General features: G+C 45.8%; 1 protein-coding gene across 3 annotated transcripts in view; it reads right to left on the bottom strand.

Moving 5' to 3' along the window:
• The window catches only part of TNFRSF1B (TNF receptor superfamily member 1B), a 40,666-nt gene that overhangs the window by 8,802 nt on the left and 8,094 nt on the right, over window positions 1-23,770 (bottom strand). For 2 of the 3 annotated variants that reach the window (XM_081016167.1, XM_081016168.1), the window contains exons 2-6: window positions 13,082-13,181; window positions 8,721-8,849; window positions 6,285-6,434; window positions 2,756-2,849; window positions 1,445-1,716 (exon numbers count right to left, since the gene is read on the bottom strand). In XM_081016167.1, the coding sequence (XP_080872293.1) occupies window positions 1,445-1,716; window positions 2,756-2,849; window positions 6,285-6,434; window positions 8,721-8,849; window positions 13,082-13,181 (745 nt within the window). The remainder of the gene's footprint in view (window positions 1-1,444; window positions 1,717-2,755; window positions 2,850-6,284; window positions 6,435-8,720; window positions 8,850-13,081; window positions 13,182-23,770) is intronic. The other variant, XM_081016169.1, reaches the window with a different exon arrangement.

The following is a 23,770-nucleotide window of genomic DNA, read 5'->3' on the forward strand; positions in this document are numbered from 1 at the left end:
TTATAAAAGCAGTTATGCAATCAAATGGTTACAAAACCAAGTACAACAGTCCCAACCAAAACAGAGCAGGGGTTCTGGATTTTGACAAAAGTGATGGGTCCCCAAAACAAAAGACCTTAACAGTGAAAGAGCAGAGCGAAGAGGTGCATCTCTAACACATGGCAGAAGCTGGATGCACCTCTGTAGGGAAGGAGTTTGCCTTTAGGGGCTGCCACAGAGAAGGCCCCCATCTTGGGCTACCTTTCCCCACATTCCTGACCATGGCAGCACTACTAAGAGAGCCCCCTCTGCAGATCTTAACATCCAAGAGGACCCTTAGGGATGGAGCCAGAAGTCCTACATGGCAAAGTTTGCAAACTTGTTCTTTTCTTCATGGGCCATTTGAAAATTGATGAGTGCCTTGACGGACCATATAATGTTATTTTTCTGCCCCGGGTAGCAATTGTAATGTGTTGTGCTGTAGTCTTTCCTTGCTTCATGTTCTTATTTTCATTTATTTGCTTCCTCCTGCTAATCCTAATCCTTCCCAAGGAAGGATCCAAAGCGTCATTTAGCCTCAGCAATGCAGGAGTCACAGCTTTAGAATCCCTGACAGATAACCCTCCAAACTCTGCTTAAATACCTCCAACGGAGAACCCACCACCTTCCTAGGTAGTCTGTTATTACACAGAAACATAGAATTGTAGAGTCATAAAGGGCCCTGAGGATCATCTAGTCCAACCCCCCTGCAATGCAGGAATATGCAGCTGACCCATGCAGGTATCGAACCTGCAACCTTGGTGCTATCAGCACCATGCTCTAGCCAGCTGAGCTATCCAGGCCCCCTCAATGGTTGAGATGCATTCCTTTGACGCAAGCTGCTTTGAGCATGATTTTCTTTGTGGGGGAAAAAACTATGAACAAACTACAAACGAATGAGTCCATCCCGACCCCTGCCTGGAAATGGCAAGTATTGAACCTGAGACCTGGCACTGCGGCGCTGTGTCCCCCTCTCTAAAAGAGGAACGTGAGCCCAGCTCACTCTGTACACTGCCTAGGTAAAGGTAAAGGTACCCCTGACCATTAGGTCCAGTCGTGACAGACTCTGGGGTTGTGCGCTCATCTCACTCTATAGGCCGCGGGAGCCAGCATTTGTCCACAGATAGCTTCTGGGTCATGTGGCCAGCATGACAAGGCCGCTTCTGGCAAACCAGAGCAGCACACGGAAACGCCGTTTACCTTCCCGCCGGAGCGGTACCTATTTATCTACTTGCACTTCATGCTTTTGAACTGCTAGGTTGGCAGGAGCAGGGACTGAGCAACAGGAGCTCACCCCGTAGTGGGGATTCGAACCGCCGACCTTCTGATCGGCAAGTGCTAGGCTCTGTGGTTTAACCCACAGCGCCACCCGCGTCCCACACTGCCTAGAAGTTAAGTTAATTCCCCCGCCCCCCACAATGCTCACCAGCAATTTGAGACATGTCTGCTGGAGGCTGTTGCACAACCGTCTTCCCTGTCGGACTCCTGGTGACGAAATGACTCTTTGCAGTGAGTGTGGTGCCCAGAGGAGTGACCAAATGACTCTTTGCAGTGAGTGTGGTGCGCAGAGGAGTGACCAAATGACTCTTTGCAGTGAGTGTGGTGTGCAGAGGAGTTGCCACGGTGCCAACAGGCACACCAAGATCGCTGCAAACTGCATCATGGGTGCTGTTTCCGGGAGTGATTTCTGATTCACAACTGTGAGGAACAAACAAAAAACAAAAAACGGGATTAGAAAGTGAAAAATCCGGCAAGAACCAGGAAAGTGTATGCTTATAACAATTAAACCAATCATAGAATTGCAGAATTGCAGAGAAGAATGGCAAACTAAGCTGCTGGATTATGCCAAAATGGCAAAACTGACTGGAAAGCTCAGGAACCAAGAGGACCAAAACTTTAATAAAGAATGGGGGAAATTTATAATTTACTTGAGAGACCACTGTAAGCAGATGAAAACATTAGCAGGATTCCAATAACACTTGTAATGTAGAAAATACTATGGACAAAATGGAGAGACATAAAATTTGGGTGATGAAATAATATGCAGTTGATAATATTTTTTGATAATAGGGCACGTGGATGGGAAGGTGGGAAGTCTAGAGATTCTGAGAAATCTTTAATCATGGATTTGTATTTTGTATTGTTATAATTCTACACTTGTAAAATCAAATAAAAATTATTTTGGGGGGGGGGGGGAAGAATTGTAGAATTGGAAGGCACCCAAAGGATCATCTTATCCAATCCTCTGGAACCACAGCTAATATTTTTAAAATAATACTAAACTTTAAGGCACCAACTAGTGGGGACTAAGGTCACTGGTATAGCAGCTGCTTTGCATGCAGAACGTCGCAGGACCCAGTCTTCCCAAACCTGGAATTATTATGATTAAAATCTGTGTATCGCCCTTCATCCAGGGATCACTGGGCAGTTCACAACATAAAAACACAAAACGAGAACTCAAAATACATTTTAAAAAGCTAAAAACAAACACATTAAAAAGACCATGTAATGTTTAATCAGCCAAAGGCCTGGTTATAGAGGAATGTGTTTGTGTGCGTATATTCTTAAAGATCACTTGGGTTTTGCATTGCCAGTAATTAAAGTCCAAGACGGGTCTGTGTACTCCATCACCACGAAAACCTGTTTCAACCTTAAAGGAAAAGCAGGACTGCTAGCATCCTTTGCAAGGCTGCCACCTGTGTATCTGCATATTTGGTGGAGAGATGGGGCAACTTACATCCTGTGAGGCCTGCAGGAGGCGCTGTGGGACACCACATCTGAAAATGTGCCTGGACCGCAGGGCACACATCCCACATCACTATTTTCTGTGCCTACAAACAAACAAACAGGCATTTTCAAAGAGTTCTGGTTGGTCACGTCCATGGAAACATGAGAGCGGAAAATGGCTCAGAATCCCAGACCCAGATGCTTTGAAGTTGACCTCCCAGAGGAACCACAGTTCCCAGGTTCCCAGCTCACTTTTTAAACAGAGATAGAGAGTGTGTGTTTCTTTTATATATATAGAATTTTTATTAAATTTTCTGTTTTACAATTTAAAGTACTCATTTTTACATCCTTAAGATATCAATGACTTCCCTTCTTCTCTTTATACGGTTCATTTTGCATATCATAAATCCCTGCATATTTTACAAAAAACTATACCATTCAGTATTCCATTATTACGTCCATCAAAACTTATTTACACTGTTGAATTTATCTTAATGCTGCCAGCATCTTCAGCTGTACACAATTGTTTCCCACATATTCAACAGAGAGAATTTCTAGCATTTGTAGAAGGTGATACATGAGATAAAGGCCACATTCACACCATACATTTGAAGCAGTTTGACCCTTACTGTCCATAGCTGTCAACTTTTCCCTTTTCTTCTGAGGAATCCTATTCGGAATAAGGGAATTTCCCTTTAAAAAAGGGAAACGTTGACAGCTATGCTACTGTCATGGCTTCCCTCCAAAGAATTCTGGGACCTGTAGTTTGTTAAGGGTTCTGAGAATTATTAGGAGACACACACATACCCCATTCCCCTCCCAGAGTGGTTTAACAATCAATCCCTCTTCATAGGGAATCTGGGGAGTTGCAGCTCTGTGTGAGAAATCTCCTAATAACTCTCAGCACACATAACAAACTACAGGCACCCAGAATTTTTGGTAGGGGGCGGAGGGAGGAAGCCACGACTGTTTAAAGATGATGGCCCGTGTTTGGATATTTGAGGGGTGCAACTTAGATGATGGAGCAAATGAGTCTTCCGTTGCTCCAGAGGGCAGCACCCATGGTGGTTCAATTATAAGAAAGGACACTTTGACAAAACAGCAGGAAGAGCTTCCAAGCGACATGGACTGTCTTACAGGAGAACAGACCCCCCCCTTCAGAAGGTGATGGGCTCTCCTTAAATGTTTTAGAGCCTGGAATAAGCGCAGGAAAGTGGGGAGCAGGCTAATTTCTCACCTAAAATAAAGCAATGAGAGGAATAGCACCTGTACATTTCAGGTGGTCCCACGTGTCAGCTGTACTCAGAGCAGACCAATTGAAATAAACAGATCTGATGAACTTAATTGATTTCAGTGGGATGCAGGTGGCGCTGTGGGTTAAACCACAGAGCCTAGGACTTGCCGATCAGAAGGTCGGCGGTTCGAATCCCCGTGACAGGGTGAGCTCCCGTTGCTCGGTCCCTGCTCCTGCCAACCTAGCAGTTCGAAAGCACGTCACAGTGCAAGTAGATAAATAGGTACCGCTCCAGCGGGAAGGTAAACGGCGTTTCCGTGCGCTGCTCTGGTTTGCCAGAAGCAGCTTAGTCATGCTGGCCACATGACCCGGAAGTTGTACACCGGCTCCCTTGGCCAATAAAGGGAGACGAGCGCCGCAACTCCAGAGTCAGTCACGACTGGACCTAATGGTCAGGGGTCCCTTTACCTTTTACTTTGAGTAGGACTTAGTTGGATACAACTTATTTAAAAGCGCTGCGATACCACTTCTTCGCTGAAGGGTTTTAAACAGAGGTTGGACAGACATCTGTCGGGGATTCTCGAACCGTGATGCAGCGGGTTGGACTAGATGACCCCTTGGGATCCCTTCCAACTCGACAGTTCTATGATTCTACAACAGCACTCTGCCCACCTGCAGCTGCCAGCAACTGGCACCCAGAGGCCTAATTCAGGAGAGATCCTGCATGACTACAGTTGTGGCGGTGCCTAAGAACTCTTTTTGGACACTTTGGGTGTTGCAAAGTAACCTATAAGCTTCCCAAAGATTTTGTGTGTGTGAAGTTTAGCATTTCTTTGCCTGAGCCGCACAGAAGTTTTACTGGCTCTTTGCCACGCTCCAAATCTCTCCCTGCATTATCGGCCACTGCCCTTTCCCGTCCCTGTGTAAACTTCCCCTTCCTGCCAGTGAACTTTGCACAACAACAAAACCTCCTACAACATGCAGGTCAGAGATTGCGCTCCTTCGTGTTCCCAGCCTGCTCTGGCTCGGCTTCCTTGGCTTCCTGGCGCCTCATTCCTACCTGACTTGCTACCTGCCTCTCTCTGTATCTGCCTTGATTGCCTTTCAGGAATTGAGCTATGGAAGAGCCATAGCTCAGGGGCAGAGAATCTGCTTTGCATGCAGAAGGTCCCAGGTTCAGTTTTACAGAAAGAAGGTCAGAAGGTTTTAGGTCATGTGGGTACAGCAACAGAGTTTACCCCCTGATATATTTCATGCAGGGATGGGAAAGCCTATGCCCTTTGAGAAGTTGCTGGCCTATAACCCCCATCATTTATTTATGTATAAACATATTCAAATATCATTGTATCAAATATTATATATATTCATATATATATACACACACACACAAATACACACACACACCTATACATACATACATATATATATATATACACACACACACACACACACACACACACAAACACACACACACAAAATCACAGCAGTTTACAACAATATAAAAAAACCATAAACCGTACAACCAACCCCCCCAAAAAATATTAAATTAAAAAAATTTAAAAGCAAAAAGATTTTTTTAAAACAAACATCAGTAGACTGTTGCGCTGGGGAATGTACTCTTAATTGCCTGGATAGGCCTGGCAAAATAAAAGTTTTCAGCAGGCTTTTGGCCCAGAAGGCACTTGCTGAATCTCTAGTGGCAGGGTATTCCACAGGACCGGGAAAACGACACTTAAAGGCATTTTCTCAATGCCATCAAATGAGTCTCACCAACTCTGGGAACAACCAGAGACGCTGGCCATTGGCCATGCTGGTTGGGGCTGGCGGCAGATGTAGTCCCCAAAGACCATCAATTTCCTATCTCGAGTCACACCGAAGCCAGAAGTTCACACACATGCCTCTCCATTCTCCATCCAGGTAAAAGTGTTGGACTGCAACCTGGGAGACCAGGGTTCAAATCCACGCCCAGCCATGAAGCTTGCTGGGTGGACGTGGCCCCAGTGTCTTAGACTAACCTATCTCACAGAGCTGTTGTGATGATAAATTGGAGGACCACATGTACCAATAATACTGATAGGGACAGATTCCAGCCAGGCAAAAGCCCTTGAGGAGGGTGCAGAGCAGGGCCGGTGAGGGACGTGGCCCAAGGAGGGTTTTGAAGGCCATTTTGAGAGGTCTAGGGGGCTGCACTCTGCCTGTTGGCCTGAGGTCCCCCACCTGCTGCTTTGAGACACCAGAAGACCCTTGTTTTTGTGTCTCTACCATCACCATTTGTCCCCTAGGGAGAGAGAAAGAAAAGATTTACCTTGTTTTGCAACTCCAAAGCCTTTTTGGCATTGCTGGTATAACTTGCACCATCTGCAGGGGCCTGAACGGGGCAGATGGCAGAAGTGATGAGGAGGACACTGGCACGATCTGTCTTGCCTCCGAGTGCACTCCTTTGTTTGAACCCATCCTAATTTCAGGGGGCGAAATATAAGACATTAGGGGGCTGTAGAATGGCAGAAGCCCAAGTCCTTGCTGTAAGAAGCCAATACTCAAATGCCTGGAGACTGGGGAGGAGGTGGTGGGCGAGGGTGACCATCCTCTTGTAGGGATTACAGGATTTGACTTAATTTGGTGGGTGTCAGGAAGTGGTGTTTTATGGGCTCTATGGAGGCCCTCGTATCTTTCCCTAGCTCAGTGGTGGAGTCTCTGCTTTGCATGCAGAAGGTCACACATTTGATTCCTGGTATCTCCAAATAGGGCTGAGAGAGACCCCTGTCTGATATCCTGGCAAGCCACTTTCAGTCAGTGGAGGCAAGGTCAAGATAGATGGACCACTGGGCTGACTTGGTATAAGGCAATTTGCTGTACTAAATATATCCCTGCTGAAATATGAGAGGCCTTGGTGTAGTGGTTAAGAGCAGTGGACTCATAATCTGGTGAACCGGGTTCGCTTCCCCGCTCCTCCACATGCAGCTGCTGGGTGACCTTGGGCTAGTCACACTTCTCTGAAGTCTCTCAGCCCCACTCACCTCACAGAGTGTTTGCTGTGGGGGAGGAAGGGAAAGGAGAATGTTAGCCACTTTGAGACTCCTTCGGGTAGTGATAAAGCGGGATATCAAATCCAAACTCTTCTTCTCATCAGTATTGGCATTCCACCGGCTCTTGAAGAGACATCTGTTCAGACAAGCATTTCCCTGAACTTTTCAATCAAATTGCTGCAACTGTTGGAATTGTTATTTTTTAAAAACAGGCTTGTTTCATTTTATACTTTAGTAGTGGGCAATATTGGGTAATATTAGGTATTTTCATTATGTGCTGATATTTTAAAATTGCAGCTCCTAGACCTAGAAGCTGTCAGCATGTGGCAGCAGCCACAGCCTGTGAATGGCTTCGATTGGCTAGCTAAACCAGGGGAGGGCAGCTGATGGGTCTTAAACCCTCAGTGAGTTAGGGATTTCCCCTGCATGTGAAGACAGGCTCTGACAGATTGAGCAGACACAACCAATACTGGGTCCAATGGTCAAGAAGGCGGTTTCTGGACATACTGTAGAGGGAAGTGAGGGGCAGATGGGGCTTATCAACCTAGAAAGGTAGCCCACCTAGGAGGAGGAAAACTCTGATCCTAAACCTCTGTTACCTTGAGGGATATCTTCGTAAGAAGTAAAGGCCAAGGAGTAAACCCAGAGTAGAGCCCCTAAGATGGTTGGATGGTGCCAAAAGTATTGCTCTGCTTCCCTTTGGACCACATCGGTGAGGCCGAAACAGGGGTCTTGTAATCTGGGTAGCCCAGGACCTTCATATACACTACCCAGGCTTGTGGCCTGGGGAGGTCACGTCAGTGCTGCTAACACATCAGTTTGACCTTCACCCCCAGAGGCACACTCCATTGTCTCTTGAGGCAGACAGATGTCAACAACAATCCACTTAGAAGACAATTTGGCATGTAAGTGGTATATGAATTTAATAATCGTTCAATTGAGGATCATGAGGACTGGAATCTTACTTGATATTTAAGTGAAGGGACCGTAACTCAGTAATACAGCACATGCTTTGTGTGCAAAAGGTTCAACCCACAGCCTCTCCAGTTTGGGCTGGGAATATCCCCTGCCTGAAACCCTGAGCTGCTGGTGCCACTCAGTATAGAGAATTCTGAGCTAGAAGGACCATTAGTCTGACTCTTTATAAGGTAGCTTCCTATTCTCCTAATCAGAGAAATGGCTTTTATGGTATGAAAAGTTACAGGACTTCAAGCAGGAAGTTACAGGACGTGTGCCAATTGGAAATCAAGCAGTACAGTGGTACCTCGGGTTACAGACACTTCAGGTTACAGACGCTTCAGGTTACAGACTCTGCTAACCCAGAAATAGTACCTCGGGTTAAGAACTTTGCTTCAGGATGAGAACAGAAATCGTGCTCTGGCGGTGCGGCGGCAGCTGGAGGCCCCATTAGCTAAAGTGGTACTTTAGGTTAAGAACACTTTCAGGTTAAGAACGGACCTCCAGAACGAATTAAGTTCTTAACCCAAGGTACCACGGTATATCTGATCTAAAACTTTTGCAGGCACAAACAGTATTGAAAGCAGGTTCGCATCTAACTGCCCCAATACCATCACAGGTGCAAATCACTGCAAATGCATGATAAAAATGGTGTCTGGAAGGGGGCCCATAAGCATAAGGGACTTGTGTTGCATTATCACCTTCCACCTTCAGGGCCCTCACATTCAGGCTAGCAAGCTCCAGTGAGCTCAACATACCTGTTTTGCATGGTGGCGAACAGCTGAAACAGAGTCCAGCTGCGCTCCAGACTTCTGTATACGTCCCCTCATCACATGCTACACACTTCGTGTCAGCGTTCTCAGTGCACTTTTCACGCACACGGGAACCTGCAATGCAAACAAGGGAAATATATTTGTCAGAGGATGAGGCTAGCAACGGAAATGGTTTTAATTCCACTGTAAGAGGAATTAAAAAGGAGGCCTCCAAATATCACTTGGCATAGTCCTTTGCCAAGATTCTCCTACAACATTCCAGTAAAGCCCTCCTGTACCTTTGATTAGTAGATTCTTTCTTGAGGCTTCAGGGGCTGCAATCAGTTCTGTTTGCTCAAAGGCATTTCTTAATTCTTATAGGACTAGTCAGTTCCTATTACATGGGGGGGGGGGTTGGTAATTAATTTCCAATTCACAACCCAAACAACAATTCATTTTTGAATTTTGAAATTTTATGCTTGCAGTTTTGTAATGTCACAGTTGCACTTTTTAGAACAACAGTTCTGGAAACTAATAAATTGACCTCAATGCCCCACTCCCCAGCAGAAAACAGGCATGGTTTTATTGAGATGCAATTGAGGACCAGTTCAGCAATGCCATGGGATGAACATCAAACCAGGAGGAAGCTTCTAACAAAAGGTACACCATCACCTCTAAAAGCCCTATAGGTGCTTTGCCAGGCTGCACTGGGCTAGCAATGCAATTGCATTCAAAGTCTGAAAAATCACCATGGACCAAGGCTTTAAATGATGGAGGGCAACACAGAAGGTATGGAGATGCAGTGATGTGCTCTGCAACAGGGCATCATCTTTGCATGCAGAAGGTCCCAAATTCAATCTGTGGCACTTCCAGTTATAAGGACCTCTGCCTGGTCATTCTGTTTGGTTATGTCAAAGGTCTGGTCCTAGCAGATTAGAGGGAAATGGCTAGATATTTATTAGCCGTTGCTCATGTAACAATCTGCTATAACTGAAAATAGATGAAGACTCTTGACTGTAGTGGGCAGTGTAGCCAACTAGGTTCTACTCAGAGTACAGCCACAGAAATTAATGCAGCTAAGTTAGCCATGCCCAGTAATTTCAATGCACCTACTCTGAGGAGGATTAACATTGAATTCAACCCTGAGTAAATAAAATTCCAAAAATACAACAGACTTGACAAGAATGCATTCTAAACAATATATCCCGGATATAGTAAAGGTAAAGGGACCCCTGACCATTAGGTCCAGTCGTGACCGACTCTGGGGTTGCGGCGCCCATCTCGCTTTATTGGCTGAGGGAGCTGGCGTATAGCTTCGGGGTCATGTGGCCAGCATGTCTAAGCCACTTCTGGCGAACCAGAGCAGCGCACGGAAAAGCTGTTCACCTTCCCGCCGGAGCGGTACCTATTTATCTACTTGCACTTTGATGTGTTTTGAACTGCTAGGTTGGCAGGAGCAGGGACCGAGCAACAGGAGCTCACCCCATCGCAGGGATTCGAACCGCCGACCTTCTGATCAGCAAGTTCTAGGCTCTGTGGTTTAACCATATAGATGTGCAATATAACTGGAAATATACTCTTGGTAGTCTTATAATTTTCTCCTCGTTACTACTATTGGCTTATTTTGCTGCTATTATATTTTGATGGTGGTTGTACCTTTATGGATTAAAATGGTAAATAATTTGAAAAGGGACCTCTGCCTAGAACCCCAAGGAGCTGTTGACAGTCAGCATGGAGACCCTAAAAGGACTGGATCTGTTCTGAGCATTTGCTAGATCACGCTTTTTCCACCACTGCTGCCCCTTCTATTTCTGTTTCATTTTAATGGGGGTTAAGGATAAGAGGGCTAGAGCCACTTTTAATGTTTATGCAGCATTGTTTTAACACAGCGAAAGCCACTTTGCAAGCTTTTCTTAAAATAAAATAAAAATTACTAAGAAGGCTGAATAAATTCAGTTTTAAATGAATGTATTCCCCCCCCCCCCCCAGGGTACAGTCAAGTCAGTTGATTCAGGATTCACTTGAAAACATTACATCAGTGGATTGGAATTAGAAGCCGTGCTTCCCAGAATCCAAAAAGACTGCAACAGACTGTGAAAAATACCGCTGTTTTTGAGCTCTGTATCAGGGCTGGCTCCACCACTAGGGAGAGTGAGGCATTGGCTTTGGGCGGCTGATACTAGGGGCTGCGGCACCCTTATTTCTAAGACAGCCTGCCCTGTAGCCCCTAAAATAATCTGTTGCATTCAAGAGAAGGGCACTCTCACCAGCACTGAAACAAATATTAGCTGCTATTTGGTTGAATTCTCTATATGGAATCGATGAGGAGGGTGGGTCTTTCACGGGCTGAAAGGTTTTCTTGGGCTGCCTCTGCTAAGTAGCACACTGACTAAAACTACACTTTCCTGATGGGAATTGTAGTCCAGAACTTACGGAGATCCTCTGGGATGAATGAGGCTGGCACAGACAGTACTGCCTGTAACATGGATCAATACTGCAGCTCAGAATAGGGCAAGCTTCTTACGTTCTGTAGATCAGTATGCATTTAATAGACTCCTTTAGCGATCAGTGGAGCATATTTTTTCAATATGCGATGGCTCGCAGACTTTGCCATACATGCATTTATAAAAATCACACTTCCTTTTGTTTTTTGTTTTTTTGTTTTTCTGGGTTAAGGGAACGTTCATATGGCAAAAGCTCACTGTAAACAGGAGGCTTTGCCCTTTAACTTCTCTTTTGAGTTCTCCTTTGAGAGCTTTCTGGAAGACACACTTCTGGTCACTGACTCCCCTGCAACACAGGAAACCCAGCTAATTTGCTTGACATTCACCACTTTGCAAAGCTCGCTCTCTTCCCCTGCGCGCTGGTTTCCTGCTTGTTCAGCCAAATTTTGGCAACTGGGGGAGGGGAGGGCAAAGACTTGCTTCTGTCGTAGAGTGCACATGGACCAGAGTTTTGAAAAACTGGGTGGCAGGGGAGAGAACAGCTGGATGTAAGTTAGGGACCCCTGGTGGAAGTTAGAGACTGGGCAGAGGAGGAGGAATGGTGGAGACCGCCTCCCCAGCCGGACCCTTCCAGAGAAGAAGAAGACAGTTCAGAATTACAACAGGGGTTTGCGGGAGGTCACAGCTCGGAGGAAGATGAATGGGAAAGTTGGGAAATAATGGGAGAGGAGGAGGAGAAGGAGACAGAGCAGGAGCAGCTGGCTGACATGTTATCACTAGAAAGCATTCCAGACCCACCATCTCCCAGAAACCGGCGAGCCTTAAAAGTAGGAGAGCAAAGAACTCAGAGACTGATGGCCCTAAGTGGCCACCGTAAAGGGGGTGGGTGGGTGCTGTTGATGAATAAGGAAGTGGAAGAAAAGGCACAAAAGAACAGTGGCAAGGGAAATTGATGGACTATGCAGAACTGGTGAAACTGACATACAAACTGCGAGACAAGGACAACTGTGGCTTTAAAGAAGAATGGGAACTTTTTACAAATTACTTTAAAAAACAACAAAATGAATGGGACTCCTTGGCAGGTTTTGAATAAACATACGCAAATTTATTATTGTTAACATAATAGATAGATTATTTAAGGTTTTTTTTACAATTTTATACTATGCAGAGAATAATACGTGTTGAAAAACCAGAGAGAGGAACTGAGGGAAGTCTGGGGGATAGGGGGTGGGAAGGAGGGTTTTTTTCAGGGAGGGGGGAAATGGCGGGGGAATGAAGATGATATGTTTTTGATTTGTTATGTTGAAATTCTTAATAAAAACTATTTTTTTTAAAAAAAAAAGGAAGTGGAAGAAAAGGGGGGTGGAGATTTACTCGGGACAACACCACTATTTGAAGAGGCTGCATTCTCAAGCCTCTCTTTGTAAATATTGAATAGAAAGAAGGTGGTAAGGAGTTTTCCTTGTCTTATAAGTTCCTGGCGACCTTCCATGGGGGTTGGTTCTCCTGCTGCCTGACACCTGGAGTTTCTTCATATTGTACAGGGAGAGGGCCAGTGGTGGCTGGTGCCCACTTGGACAGACTGCAGGGAGATCAACAACTGCTGGAGCCAGAAGAAATGACGGGCGGAGACAACTAACTGCACCTTTGCCTGCCTCCCGCTCCTCTTCCTCCTTCCTGCAAGGGCAACACTGAGACTATGGAGGAGGAAGCTGACAGACAGGGCCACCTCCTGGACTGGCTGTAAGAAAGAAGAGCAGTTGGGCTCAGAGGAGATTGAGGCTGAGCTTGATGGGGCTCCATTTGCCCTAGTGGACAAACTCCACCAACACACCCATTTCCTATTCAGATGCCCATGAGCTGGATGAATGAGCTGGATGAATGCATCAGCTTAACGTTTAGGACTGACTGCAAACACATTACCTGGAGGGCACAAGCTGCAACATTTACGGATGGCTTCGTCATATCGCTCCGTGCTTCGATTGTGGCACTGATTCTGGGTGGTGTACGGTAGTGAGGACACCTGCAGAGATCAAGAGAGAAAATAGGTATTGAGTGGAGAGAAAGCTTGAGTTTGGCCATCACTACCCTGAGATCTGTGGGACGTGGGTGGCGCTGTGGGTTAAACTTGCCGATCAGAAGGTCGACAGTTCGAATCCCCGCAACAGGGTGAGCTCCCGTTGCCCGGTCCCTGCTCCTGCCCACCTAAGCAGTTCGAAAGCACGTCAGAGTGCAAGTAGATAAATAGGTACCGCTCCGGCAGGAAGGTAAACGATGTTTCCGTGCACTGCTCTGGTTCACCAGAAGCGGCTTAATTATGCTGGCCACATGACCCGGAAGCTGTACGCCGGCTCCCTTGGCCAATAAAGTGAGATACGCGCCGCAACCCCAGAGTTGGTCAGGACTGGACCTAATGGTCAGGGGTCCCTTTACCTTTACCCTGAGCTCCTCAGGAAAGGGTGAGACACTGATTAGGGGCAAAGGAGCAAGAAATAGCAAATCCAGTCCTAGTTCACTCTTGAGCAGAACCAATGTGTGATCCAAGCAGACCAAGGTATAACTAGTATTTCAGCCACAGTGGTGTCATGGTGAATCTCGAAGCGCAGGAGTTCATCATGACAGCGTCCAGAGCCCAGGCAACTGGTTCCAACAACCTCGAAGCCAGTGTTTCTCAAACCTGGGGGTCTAGCTGTTTTGGGACTACAACTCCCATCACCCCCAGTTAGCAGGACCAGTGGTCAGCGATGATGGGAATTGTAGTCCGAACACAACCCAAGTTTGGGAAACCCTGCTCTAAGCTGAAATCCAGGGGCTTTGATTTGGAGAAAAGTTGGTGTTCTCTCCAGATGGCATTATACACAGGATTTCAGGGCCAACCATGTGGATGTGCTGGCAGATTAATGAGGGAGCTGATCTGTGCCGCCACTGACCAGGCGACCACAGCAGCATGGGAATGAAGTGGCCTTGGGCTCTGGCGCAAACTCATCACTGGCGCCAAAGCTTCCTAATGTTGGAGTCAACATAGAAGGGGTCAATACTACGCCTTGAAATCAATAGCTGAAAGGCATCGAAGTGCGCAGCTGTGTGGGGAAAAAGCGACTCCACAGGCTGCTGTTTCTTATGGGCACAACAAGGCCACAAATAGGTACTCTGGAGTATCTTGTGCGTATGAGTTTCCTGCTGTTAGAAACGATGGTTCGGAAATAGTTGACGGTGCAATGTGCAGAGCAGAGGGTATGAGAAGAAGAGATTCATTACATGCAGGGTGAATAAAAATCAATGGTTTTTTTTAAAAAATAAAATTAGATTTTTAAAATTTAAATTGGATTTTTAAAATAAAATGCTTTTGGAGGGGGGAAAAAAATCTTTTTTCCTATTTAAGTTACATTATAGTCCAAAGGCTATTCATCAGGAAATAAGGATTTGCTTTAAGTGTTTCATGTGTGCTAAAACTCAGTCGAAAAAAATGTTTAACCACATCAGTTAACAAACATGGATACATACGCTATTGAGTTATTGTTTGAGTTAAATAAATTGTTATTAAGGAAATGATTATTTTTCTCCTTCCAATAAAGTACAGCAGAAAAGTTGTCCAGATACAAACAGCGTATTAAAGCTCACAATAATTTCATAATTTTCTGTCTCTGTATTTCTAATAGTATAACCAAATCAGTAATTTTGCATATAACTGTAAAAACTACTCTGAAAATTTATTATTCCAAAAATGAAACCTTCATCTGGTTGTAAATATTAAGTTTATACCAGCAAAAATGAGTTTTTCTGTAAAAAAGAAAAAAAATTAAATCAAGTCTTACTGACTAGTGATTTAAATTGAATGGATTTAAATCAAATCCACCCTAATTACATGCCCAAGTGGCTTCTAACTGGTTGTCCCACCCACACCCACCCTGCCACCAGCAAAAACCTAGAAATCCAGCAGCTCAGTGGTAGAACTTCAGGTTCCAAGTTCAATCCCTGGTATCTCCATGTAGGACTCCCTGTCTGAGACCTTAGAGAGCCAATCAGGAGGCATTTCACAGAAAGGCGATGAACACACTCCTGCTTCTCTCTTGATTCCGCCTTGCCTTGGAAGAAGGGCTGCAGCTCAGTAGCAGAGCACTGCTTTGCATGGAGAAATCCCAGGTTCAATCCCTGGCATCTCCAGGTGGCGTTGTGGTCTAAACCACTGAGCCTCTTGGGCTTGCCGATCAGAAGGTCGGCGGTTCGAATCTCCTTGATGGGGTGAACTCCCGTTGCTCTGTCCCAGCTCCTGCCAACCTAGCAGTTCGAAAGCACGCCAATGCAAGTAGATAAACAGGTACCGCTGTGGCGGGAAGGTAAACGGCGTTTCCGTGCGCTTTGGATTCTGTCACGGTGTTCAGTTGTGCCAGAACCGGTTTAGTCATGCTGGCCACATGACCCGGAAAGCTGTCTGTGGACAAATGCTGGCTCCCTTAGCCTGAAAGCGAGATGAGCACCACAACCCCACAGTTACCTTTGACTGGACTTAATCGTCCAGGGGTCCTTTACCTTTACCTATCTCCAGGTAGAATTGGGAGAGAGAGACCCCTGTCTGAAATTCTAGTGTAGACACTGCCAGTCAGTGTAGACAATGCTGAGGTAAATGAGCCACTGTTCTGACTTGGTACAAGCCAGCGTCCTGTATACCTATCTGGGCCAATTGCTACCCTAATAAACATGTGCAAACATAATCTGCAGGGAGATAATAAGAGAAATCAGAAGTAGGAACAAAAGGTGGAACAGGCCAAAATCAAGAGCAGCCTTCCTCCATGCTTTACTGTAAACCCCACAGTGACTTGACTAAGTTTGTTCTTTGGTAGCCAAAATAAACATCTGCACTGAAAGGGAAGTGTCATTTTAGTACACAGGGAAAATGTTTCAATTACTTCTCTGACAGGCATTTAACAGCATTCAGAACTAAGAACTCTCTCTAAGTGGGCTATTGGCCAATAAAAAAATAAGCTAGCAACAATCCAGTTACTTGTTTTCCTTTTTCTTTTTAATGTGTTTAAGTTGGGGCTTTGAGGAACAAGGAGCAAGACACCAATACAGTTCTGGGTGTTAGCCCCCTCAGAAAAACCCAGGAAGGAATGATTGCATGTCTGGTTTGGGCTGTTGCTGACTTTAGCTTAAGCTTGAAACCAGGAATAGTTTGGAGCAGAGGGGCTTGCTCTCGGTTCAAAGAACTTATAAGAAATTGCAAGCTGAGCTGAGACAGTGCTGGCCACGTGAAACATCACAATGCACATCAGAGTCTGCCTTGTGCATTTCATGACATTTAGAAAAGTTTTAACACCGGAGAGAATTTGAAAAAAAGAGGACAAACTTGAATTCCTTTTGAGAAGAAGAATGGAAGCTGCACTAGATCAGCCTAAGAACCTAAGAGCCTGCAGGATCAGGCCAATAGCCCATCTAGTCCAACATCCTGTTCTCAAAGTTGCGACCAGATGCCTGTGGGTAACCCGCAAGCAGCACCCAAGCAGAAGAGCACCTGCCACTCCTGTGGTTTCCAGGAACTGGTGTTCAAAAGCATTTCTGCCTCCTGCTGAGGAGGCAGAGGATAGCCATTATGGCCAGTGGCCATCAATAGGCCTTCTCTTCCATGAATGTGTCTGGTCCTCCTTTAAGGCCACTCATGTTGGTGTCCATCACTGCCTCCTGTTCTGGAATTTCACTATGCTCTGTGTGAAGTAAAGGTAAAGGGACCGCTGACCATTAGGTCCAGTCGTGACCGACTCTGGGGTTGCGACGCTCATCTCGCTTTATTGGCTGAGGGAGCCGGCGTACAGCTTCCAGGTCATGTGGCCGGCATGACTAAGCCACTTCTGGCAAACCAGAGCAGCGCGCGGAAACGCCATTTACCTTCCCGCCGGAGCGGTACCTATTTATCTACTTGCACTTTTGTGCTTTCGAACTGCTAGGTTGGCAGGAGCAGGGACCGAGCAATGGGAGCTCACCCCGTCTCAGGGATTCAAACCGCCGACCTTCTGATCGGCAAGCCCTAGGCTCTGTGGTTTAACCCACAGCACCACCCACATCTTTACTGTATACTTTACTGTATGCTGTCTTAAACCTTCCACCATTCAGTTTCATGGCAGAAGTCTGAGAAACCTGAGCAGATGAAGCAATAGGCTAAGAGCCCACGGAGTGATTTAGTATGATGGTCCTACCACTTGGCTGCTTTCTAGGGGCAAAGGTGGTCTAAACCACTGAGCCTCTTGGGCTTGCCGATCAGAAGGTTGGTGGTTTGAATCCCCGCGTGCGATGGAGTGAGCTCCGTTGCTCTGTCCCAGTTCCTGCCAACCTAAAGCACTCCAGTGCAAGTAGATAAATAGGTACCCCTGCAGCAGGCAGGTAAACAGCGCTTCCGTGCACTCTGGTTTCTGTCACAGGGTTCTGTTGCACCAGAAGTGGTTTAGTCATGCTGGCCACATGACCTGGAAAACTGTCTGTGGGCAAACGCCGGCTCCCTAGGCCTTAAAGTGAGATAAGCGTTGCAACCCCATAGTCACCTTTGACTGGACTTAACCATCCAAAGGTCCTTTACCTTTTTTACCTAGTGGCAGTGTCGCCTACTGGTTTTCAAGGTGGTTGGCATATGAACATCTAAGGGGGTAATTTCACAGCAGGGAAGTGGAAGAAGTGTCATGGTTTGATCCTGGAGAAGAGAAGACTGAGAAGCCATCTTCAAATAGTTGAATGGCTGCCACATGGAGCAAGCTTGCTTTCTGCTGCTCCAGCAGGTAGGACCCAAACCAATGGATTCAGATTATAAGAAAAGAGACTTGGAACTGAACATTAGGAAGAACCTCTTGATGGTAAGAGCTGTTCAACAGTGGCATGGAATACCTCGGAAAGTGGTGGACTCTCCTTCCTTGGAGGTTTTTAAGCAGAGATTGGATGGCCCTCTGTCAGTGATCCTTGAAGTGTGATTCCTGCATTGCAGGGGGTTGAATTTAATGACCCTTGAGTTACCTCTACAATGCTGCAATTCTAAATGTATAGTGAGGAGGGGACCTTAACTGGATAAAACCTTTAAAAATGATTCCACATTAAAAAATAGTTCCAACAGAGATGCAAAGTGGGGTGGAGATACCCACTTTCAAAGCCCTGTTGAAATTGATGGTGATGATATTAATTGATGATGACGATGATGAAAATTCACATTTCTTAACTGCATGGCTCAGCAGCTCCAACAAGCGTCACTCAGGAAAATGCGGCAAGCAATAGAAAAACCGCAAGGCTTGCAACTGTGAACAGACATTATTTAAGACATCGAAAACAGGGCAGCTTGGCCTGGGAGTGGGGGTGGGGGCAGGTAGCAAGGGAAGAGGTTTGCAGCTGCCTGAACTATTTTTAGGCCAATCTGTTTGTGGTTTGCACAGAACACACAAGATCAAGGTCCACTGCAAAATTGAAACTCAAATTAAAAGTCAACCTCATTCAGCAGTGTAGCTCCTAATCTAGAAATCTTCCATTCAAGAACAAAGAGAAAGATAAAGCAGACCGCATCAAATAAATGTATTTGAGTGATGTGGCTGAGGTTTTCCAGAATGTACTTATCTTCTGCATGCTAGATAAACAGGGCCGAAAGGAAGATCATTGACACCACATAGAATCATGTCACAAGAATTAGCAGAAAGTTGGGCTTGGCCCATTGTTGAGCTACTGGCCCATTTGTGGTGGACCATCTCATAAGTGGTGGTTAGAGTTCTTGCCAAGGATACTAGTCTAATTGGAATAGCTCTGTTCCACATTCCTTATGTTCTTACTAAGCCAAGCTGCACACTCAGGATTACTCAATGCCTATTGATTATCCCTTTGTTATTAGGAGAGCCCTAACCATGCTTTCTAGCCTTGAGCTGCTTGGCAAGAACAAGCCATGGTTTACCAGTTTTGATGAAACATTAAACTACAGCTGCCCCGTGCAGAAAGGGAGGATCACTGCATGCAAAGGAAAAGGGGAGAATTGGAGTCCTTGAGATGCACTGATGTAGCAGCAAGCCATGGTTTGGCATTCTTGTCAGGATCAGCCCAGTACCTGAAACTGAATCTCTTCATCATGCCCATAAAAGTATCTCCTAGTATGAGTCAACGTCAACTCAAGGGGAAGTCACTTGTGGAGCGTGAACGGTGGCAAGAAGCAAACTTTTTGAGTTTATGGTCCGTGGTCTCTCCCGCCTTCAGGTGTGCCAAAAATCTACTTGCCAAGGACACAAGGGATTATAGAGGAGCAATGAGGAACAGTCTTGGAGTGTAATGTTCTGCTGCCAATCAGAAGCCATGCTTTGGTTTTCAAACATTTTAAATGGACTTCCAGAATGGATTCCGTTCGACTTCTAATGTACGACTGTACGTAGCTGAATACTGCCTCAGTAAGAAATTTGGATGAAAACTCTGGTGAATTTTCACGATGACTTTTTTTAAAAAAAAAGAAAAGAAAAGAAATTGCAAACTGATGTGGAAATGTGGAGAATTCAGCTGAAGACTGGAAAAAGTGATGAGCGGGGAGAACAAAAACGGACAGATTTGCTCATTCGCACACATGAGACCAGCCCACCCTGCGCTCGTCAGTTGTGGTAGACCTCAAGGTCACAGAGGAAGGCGACAGGTGACGGGCTGACTAACTCTGCCCACCCAGAATGCATAATGGTAACAGCTAAAAGGGGGGTAATATGCTGAGATGGTGACAAGAAACAACAGAAAGAATAGCCATACCGGCTGCATGACAAAACCACAGTGATGAAGCCACCCACTTTCTGACATCAGAACCTGTGGCTGTGGAACGAAAAAAGAAGAACAGAATATCTGAGGTCGCTGCACAAAGCAGCAAAATTTTGCACATATGAAAAAGGGAAACGAAGTTCTGCTCCCTGCTCCCTCCGAAAAACATAAATGCCCACTGAGCGATATTAAAGAAAGAAACACCAAGCGGGTCACATTTTGCTCACAGAGAGGGGCAAGGAAGAAGCCCAGGAAACGCAGCAAGCATGATTCATTGTGAGACCACACTCTTGTGTAAGAACGTCGCTGTCGCACCGAAAGGGGGGCTTTTGGATGCGCATCCTACACATGACCCAAATTTCACTTATGCGGGGAAAGCCCATTCCAAAGGTCTGCTATGGCGTAGTGGTTAACCTCAGGCCTGGGGAAAGAATGTCCCCCTGACCCAGGAATCCCTATACAGCCCTTGGGACTCTCCCCAGACCACACAACAGCCCTGATCGGCACCCTCTGGCAATGCTGAGGCCAATGGTGAGCCCAAGAAAGCATTGGGCAATTTCTCCTTCCCACTGGAGAAATTCAGCTACGTAGCTGCTGCCACTCTCCCAAACCACCTGCACGTAGGGTGGAGAATTTTGGGGGTCCACTTGGGAAAAGTTCTAACATCAGCACAAGTGGGCTTTTGTGTTTCCCCCGTTTCTGGTGGGCTCTGCAATGAGATAAGCAGGCACCCGACTGGTGACTATCATAGATGGAGAGCAGCTCTTTGGGGTTTCAGCCAAGCCCGTTACCGTTATCAGGCAAAGTTCCTGGAAGATGGCAACTGCGAGAACATTGGCCTCTCAGAAAAAAAACAAAACGTTCTTCCTTTGAGGTATTTAAGCAGAGGTTGGATGGCCAACTGCCCACTGTTTGTCAGCTGTGATTCCTGCATTGCAGGGAGTCGGACTAATAATAATAATAATAATAATAATAATAATTTTTATTTATACCCCGCCCTTCCCAGTTCAAAAACCAGGCTCAGGGCAGCTAACAACAAATTTAAAACACTTTAAAACACTTAATTATAAAAGCAGCATAAAATACAGTATAAAAACATGAATAACAATAAAATTCGAAAATCGAAAATAAGACGACTCTCGGGGTCCCTTCCACCTCTACAATTTGAAGTTGCAAACTACACCACTGCTCTGACAGCTGCTGCATGAAAACTTGTGGGGTGTAGGTGGCGTCACTCCAGGATCCCCCTATAAACTCTATACCCTTTTAAATGTATTTAGCGGAGTGGGGTTATTGGTTTGTTCTTGTTTTTATTGTGTATTTTGTGTTTTTTATCTTGTATTTTTATGTTGTGAACTGCCCTGAGTTCTATGGGTGAAGGGTGGTATACAGATTTAATAAACACTAATTATTATCAGCAGCAGCAGCATTGAGTTGACACAGCAGCCCTCTGCCTGAAACCCTGAAGAGCCCTGCCAGTTCTGGGCTGGGTGGGCTGCTTGTCTGACTCAGTATAAATCAGCCCTTTCTCCAGAAACATGAGGGCTAGAATCTTCACATTTAAAAGAAAGACCGTAGCTTGGGGATAGAGCAACAGCTTTGCATGTGGAAAGCTCCAGGTTCAACCCCTAAAGGCATCTCTAAGTAGGGGTGGGAGAAGTTCCTGTTTGAATCCCTGGAGAGCAACTGCCAGTCAGTGTAGACAACACTGAGCTACATGGACCAATGGGCACAGGGCAGTTTCCAATATTATCTTTATCGGTTTTCTAAAAAAAACACCAAATGCTGTTCTCTCCTTGGCTTGATCAGATGCCTGTTTGATACTTGGCACAGCTGTCTGTAGGTTTCTTCATTCTGGGGCGATGACTCACCACAAGGCGCTGTTATTTCCTAACTGTTACGTTAGCCCTTTCCAAAACACAGCGATACTGTTAACGTGAGAGTCACACTTCGGAGATGGATTTGAGTCACACTTCCTGTAATTTGCCTATTTGCGATACCTTCCCCCCACCCCCTTGTGCAAACCATGCGTGTGGGTGTTAAGGAGGTAGCAAGCTTTGCTGCAGGAAGACTGCAGCTCAGCATGGAAAAAATACTGCACAGCTATTTGCACTGGTATCCTCACTTTGCCTCCAAGGAGCTCAAGGCAGCATACATGCTTCCTTCCATTTTTTTCGCCCTCACAACAACCCTGTGAGGTAGATCTGAGCTGAAAGACAGTGAGTAGCACAATCAATCCTAATCTAAAGCTCTAACTAGCCCACAAAGCAAATTGTATAATACTAGGGGCTACCGCTCCTGCTTATGTTGCTTGCCAGACCCACGTGTATCCCCCCAACCCTGCTTTATTCGAACCCCTGCCATTGTTTAAAAATGCAATTTTAACATTCTCTTTTGCTCCCTCCCTTCATACAGATCCAGGATTGCAATGAGGTATGTACTACAAATCCCACAGTGTGGGCTGTGTGACGACAGCCTTGTGTTTTTATGTATATAGGAAGAAAAAGGGAACATTCAACTAATGAAGGGGTATTGCATTGGGAGTACTTTGGCAGCTGAAGCTCCCACACTCATGTGGCACAGAGAGGAGAGGTGTGCTCTTAAAAAGTGCACTGCAAAGGAACGCGTATGCTAAGCTGGTTGTAGCTCAGTGGTTAGAGCAGATGAACTGCATACAAAAGCTCCTGGGTTCAATCCCAGCACCTCTAGGTAGGAAGCATCCACAGTCCTAGGGTCCCAGTCTGTCAATTTGCATTGAGAAGCAAACACAAATAAATAATAAAACTCTGTGCTTCAGGGCACAGATTTGGGCACTCCCAAATGACCTACTTATTGAACGTTCCTCCTGACATGTTTGCAGGGAAGCGAGGTGATGTTGCTTCAAAGCAAGCATTTCAACGTCACTTTCCTTCCTGCAAAAAAGTCTGTCCGTTTGGGGTAGCATCTTTGTTTGGGGAGATCTCCAGAGCAGCTTTAATGGCGCAGCCTGAATTTGCTGCCAAGTGATGGAATCACACCTGAAAACAGCCACAGACTGGATTAGCCCTCCTTGCAGTTACAGCAAGGGAGCAGAAGGTGGTTGTTGGGGAAGGTTTGGAGGCAGCAGACGTATTTTTCGCCCTATAAGACGCACCAGACCATAAGACGCACCTAGTTTTTGGAGGAGGAAAACAAGAAAAAAAATACTCTGAATCCCAGAAGCCAGAACAGCAAGAGGGATTGTTGTTCTTGCTGTTCTGGCTCCTGGGATAGCTGTGCAGCCTGCATTCGCTCCATAAGACGCACACACATTTCCCCTTACTTTTTAGGAGGGAAAAAGTACGTCTTATAGAGCGAAAAATACAGTACCATTTCTGGTTCGGCTTCAAACAGCAAAATGTAGTAGGAAATGAAATAGGAAGGGAGGTTGGGGTAACGTTTGCATTGTTTTGAAAAGCTGAGATTATCCTCTGGCCAAATATTGTTCTTTTCCAACTCCTTCCAAGTAACTGTTTCACTCAGATAAGATTTTGGCAGGGAGGCAGCTGTTAATTAAACATTTTGTTCAGGAATTGGTGTGTGGGATTGCCACTTGTTCCTATGGGAATGTTGCGCAGGCAGTTTCCCTGGTAAGCTCTAGGAAGCTCTAGGGGGGAAATCATTGCTCAGATGGGGGGGGGGAGAGACGAGACGTACCATAGAATCAAAGAGCTGGAAGAGACCCATCGAGTGCAATGCAGGAATCGCAGCTAAAGAAACCATGACAGGCACATGTATGAGAAGCTGCCTTAGCCATACAAGGCAACCAAAATGTTCAAAGGGATTGAGTGACTGCCAGATGAGGAAAGGTAGAATCACAGAATTGCAGAGTTGGTTGCAGTGTTCGGG

The sequence above is a fragment of the Podarcis pityusensis genome, assembly GCF_964106645.2.
Source record: "Podarcis pityusensis genome assembly, chromosome: 8".
Classification (NCBI taxonomy): Eukaryota; Metazoa; Chordata; class Lepidosauria; order Squamata; family Lacertidae; genus Podarcis; species Podarcis pityusensis.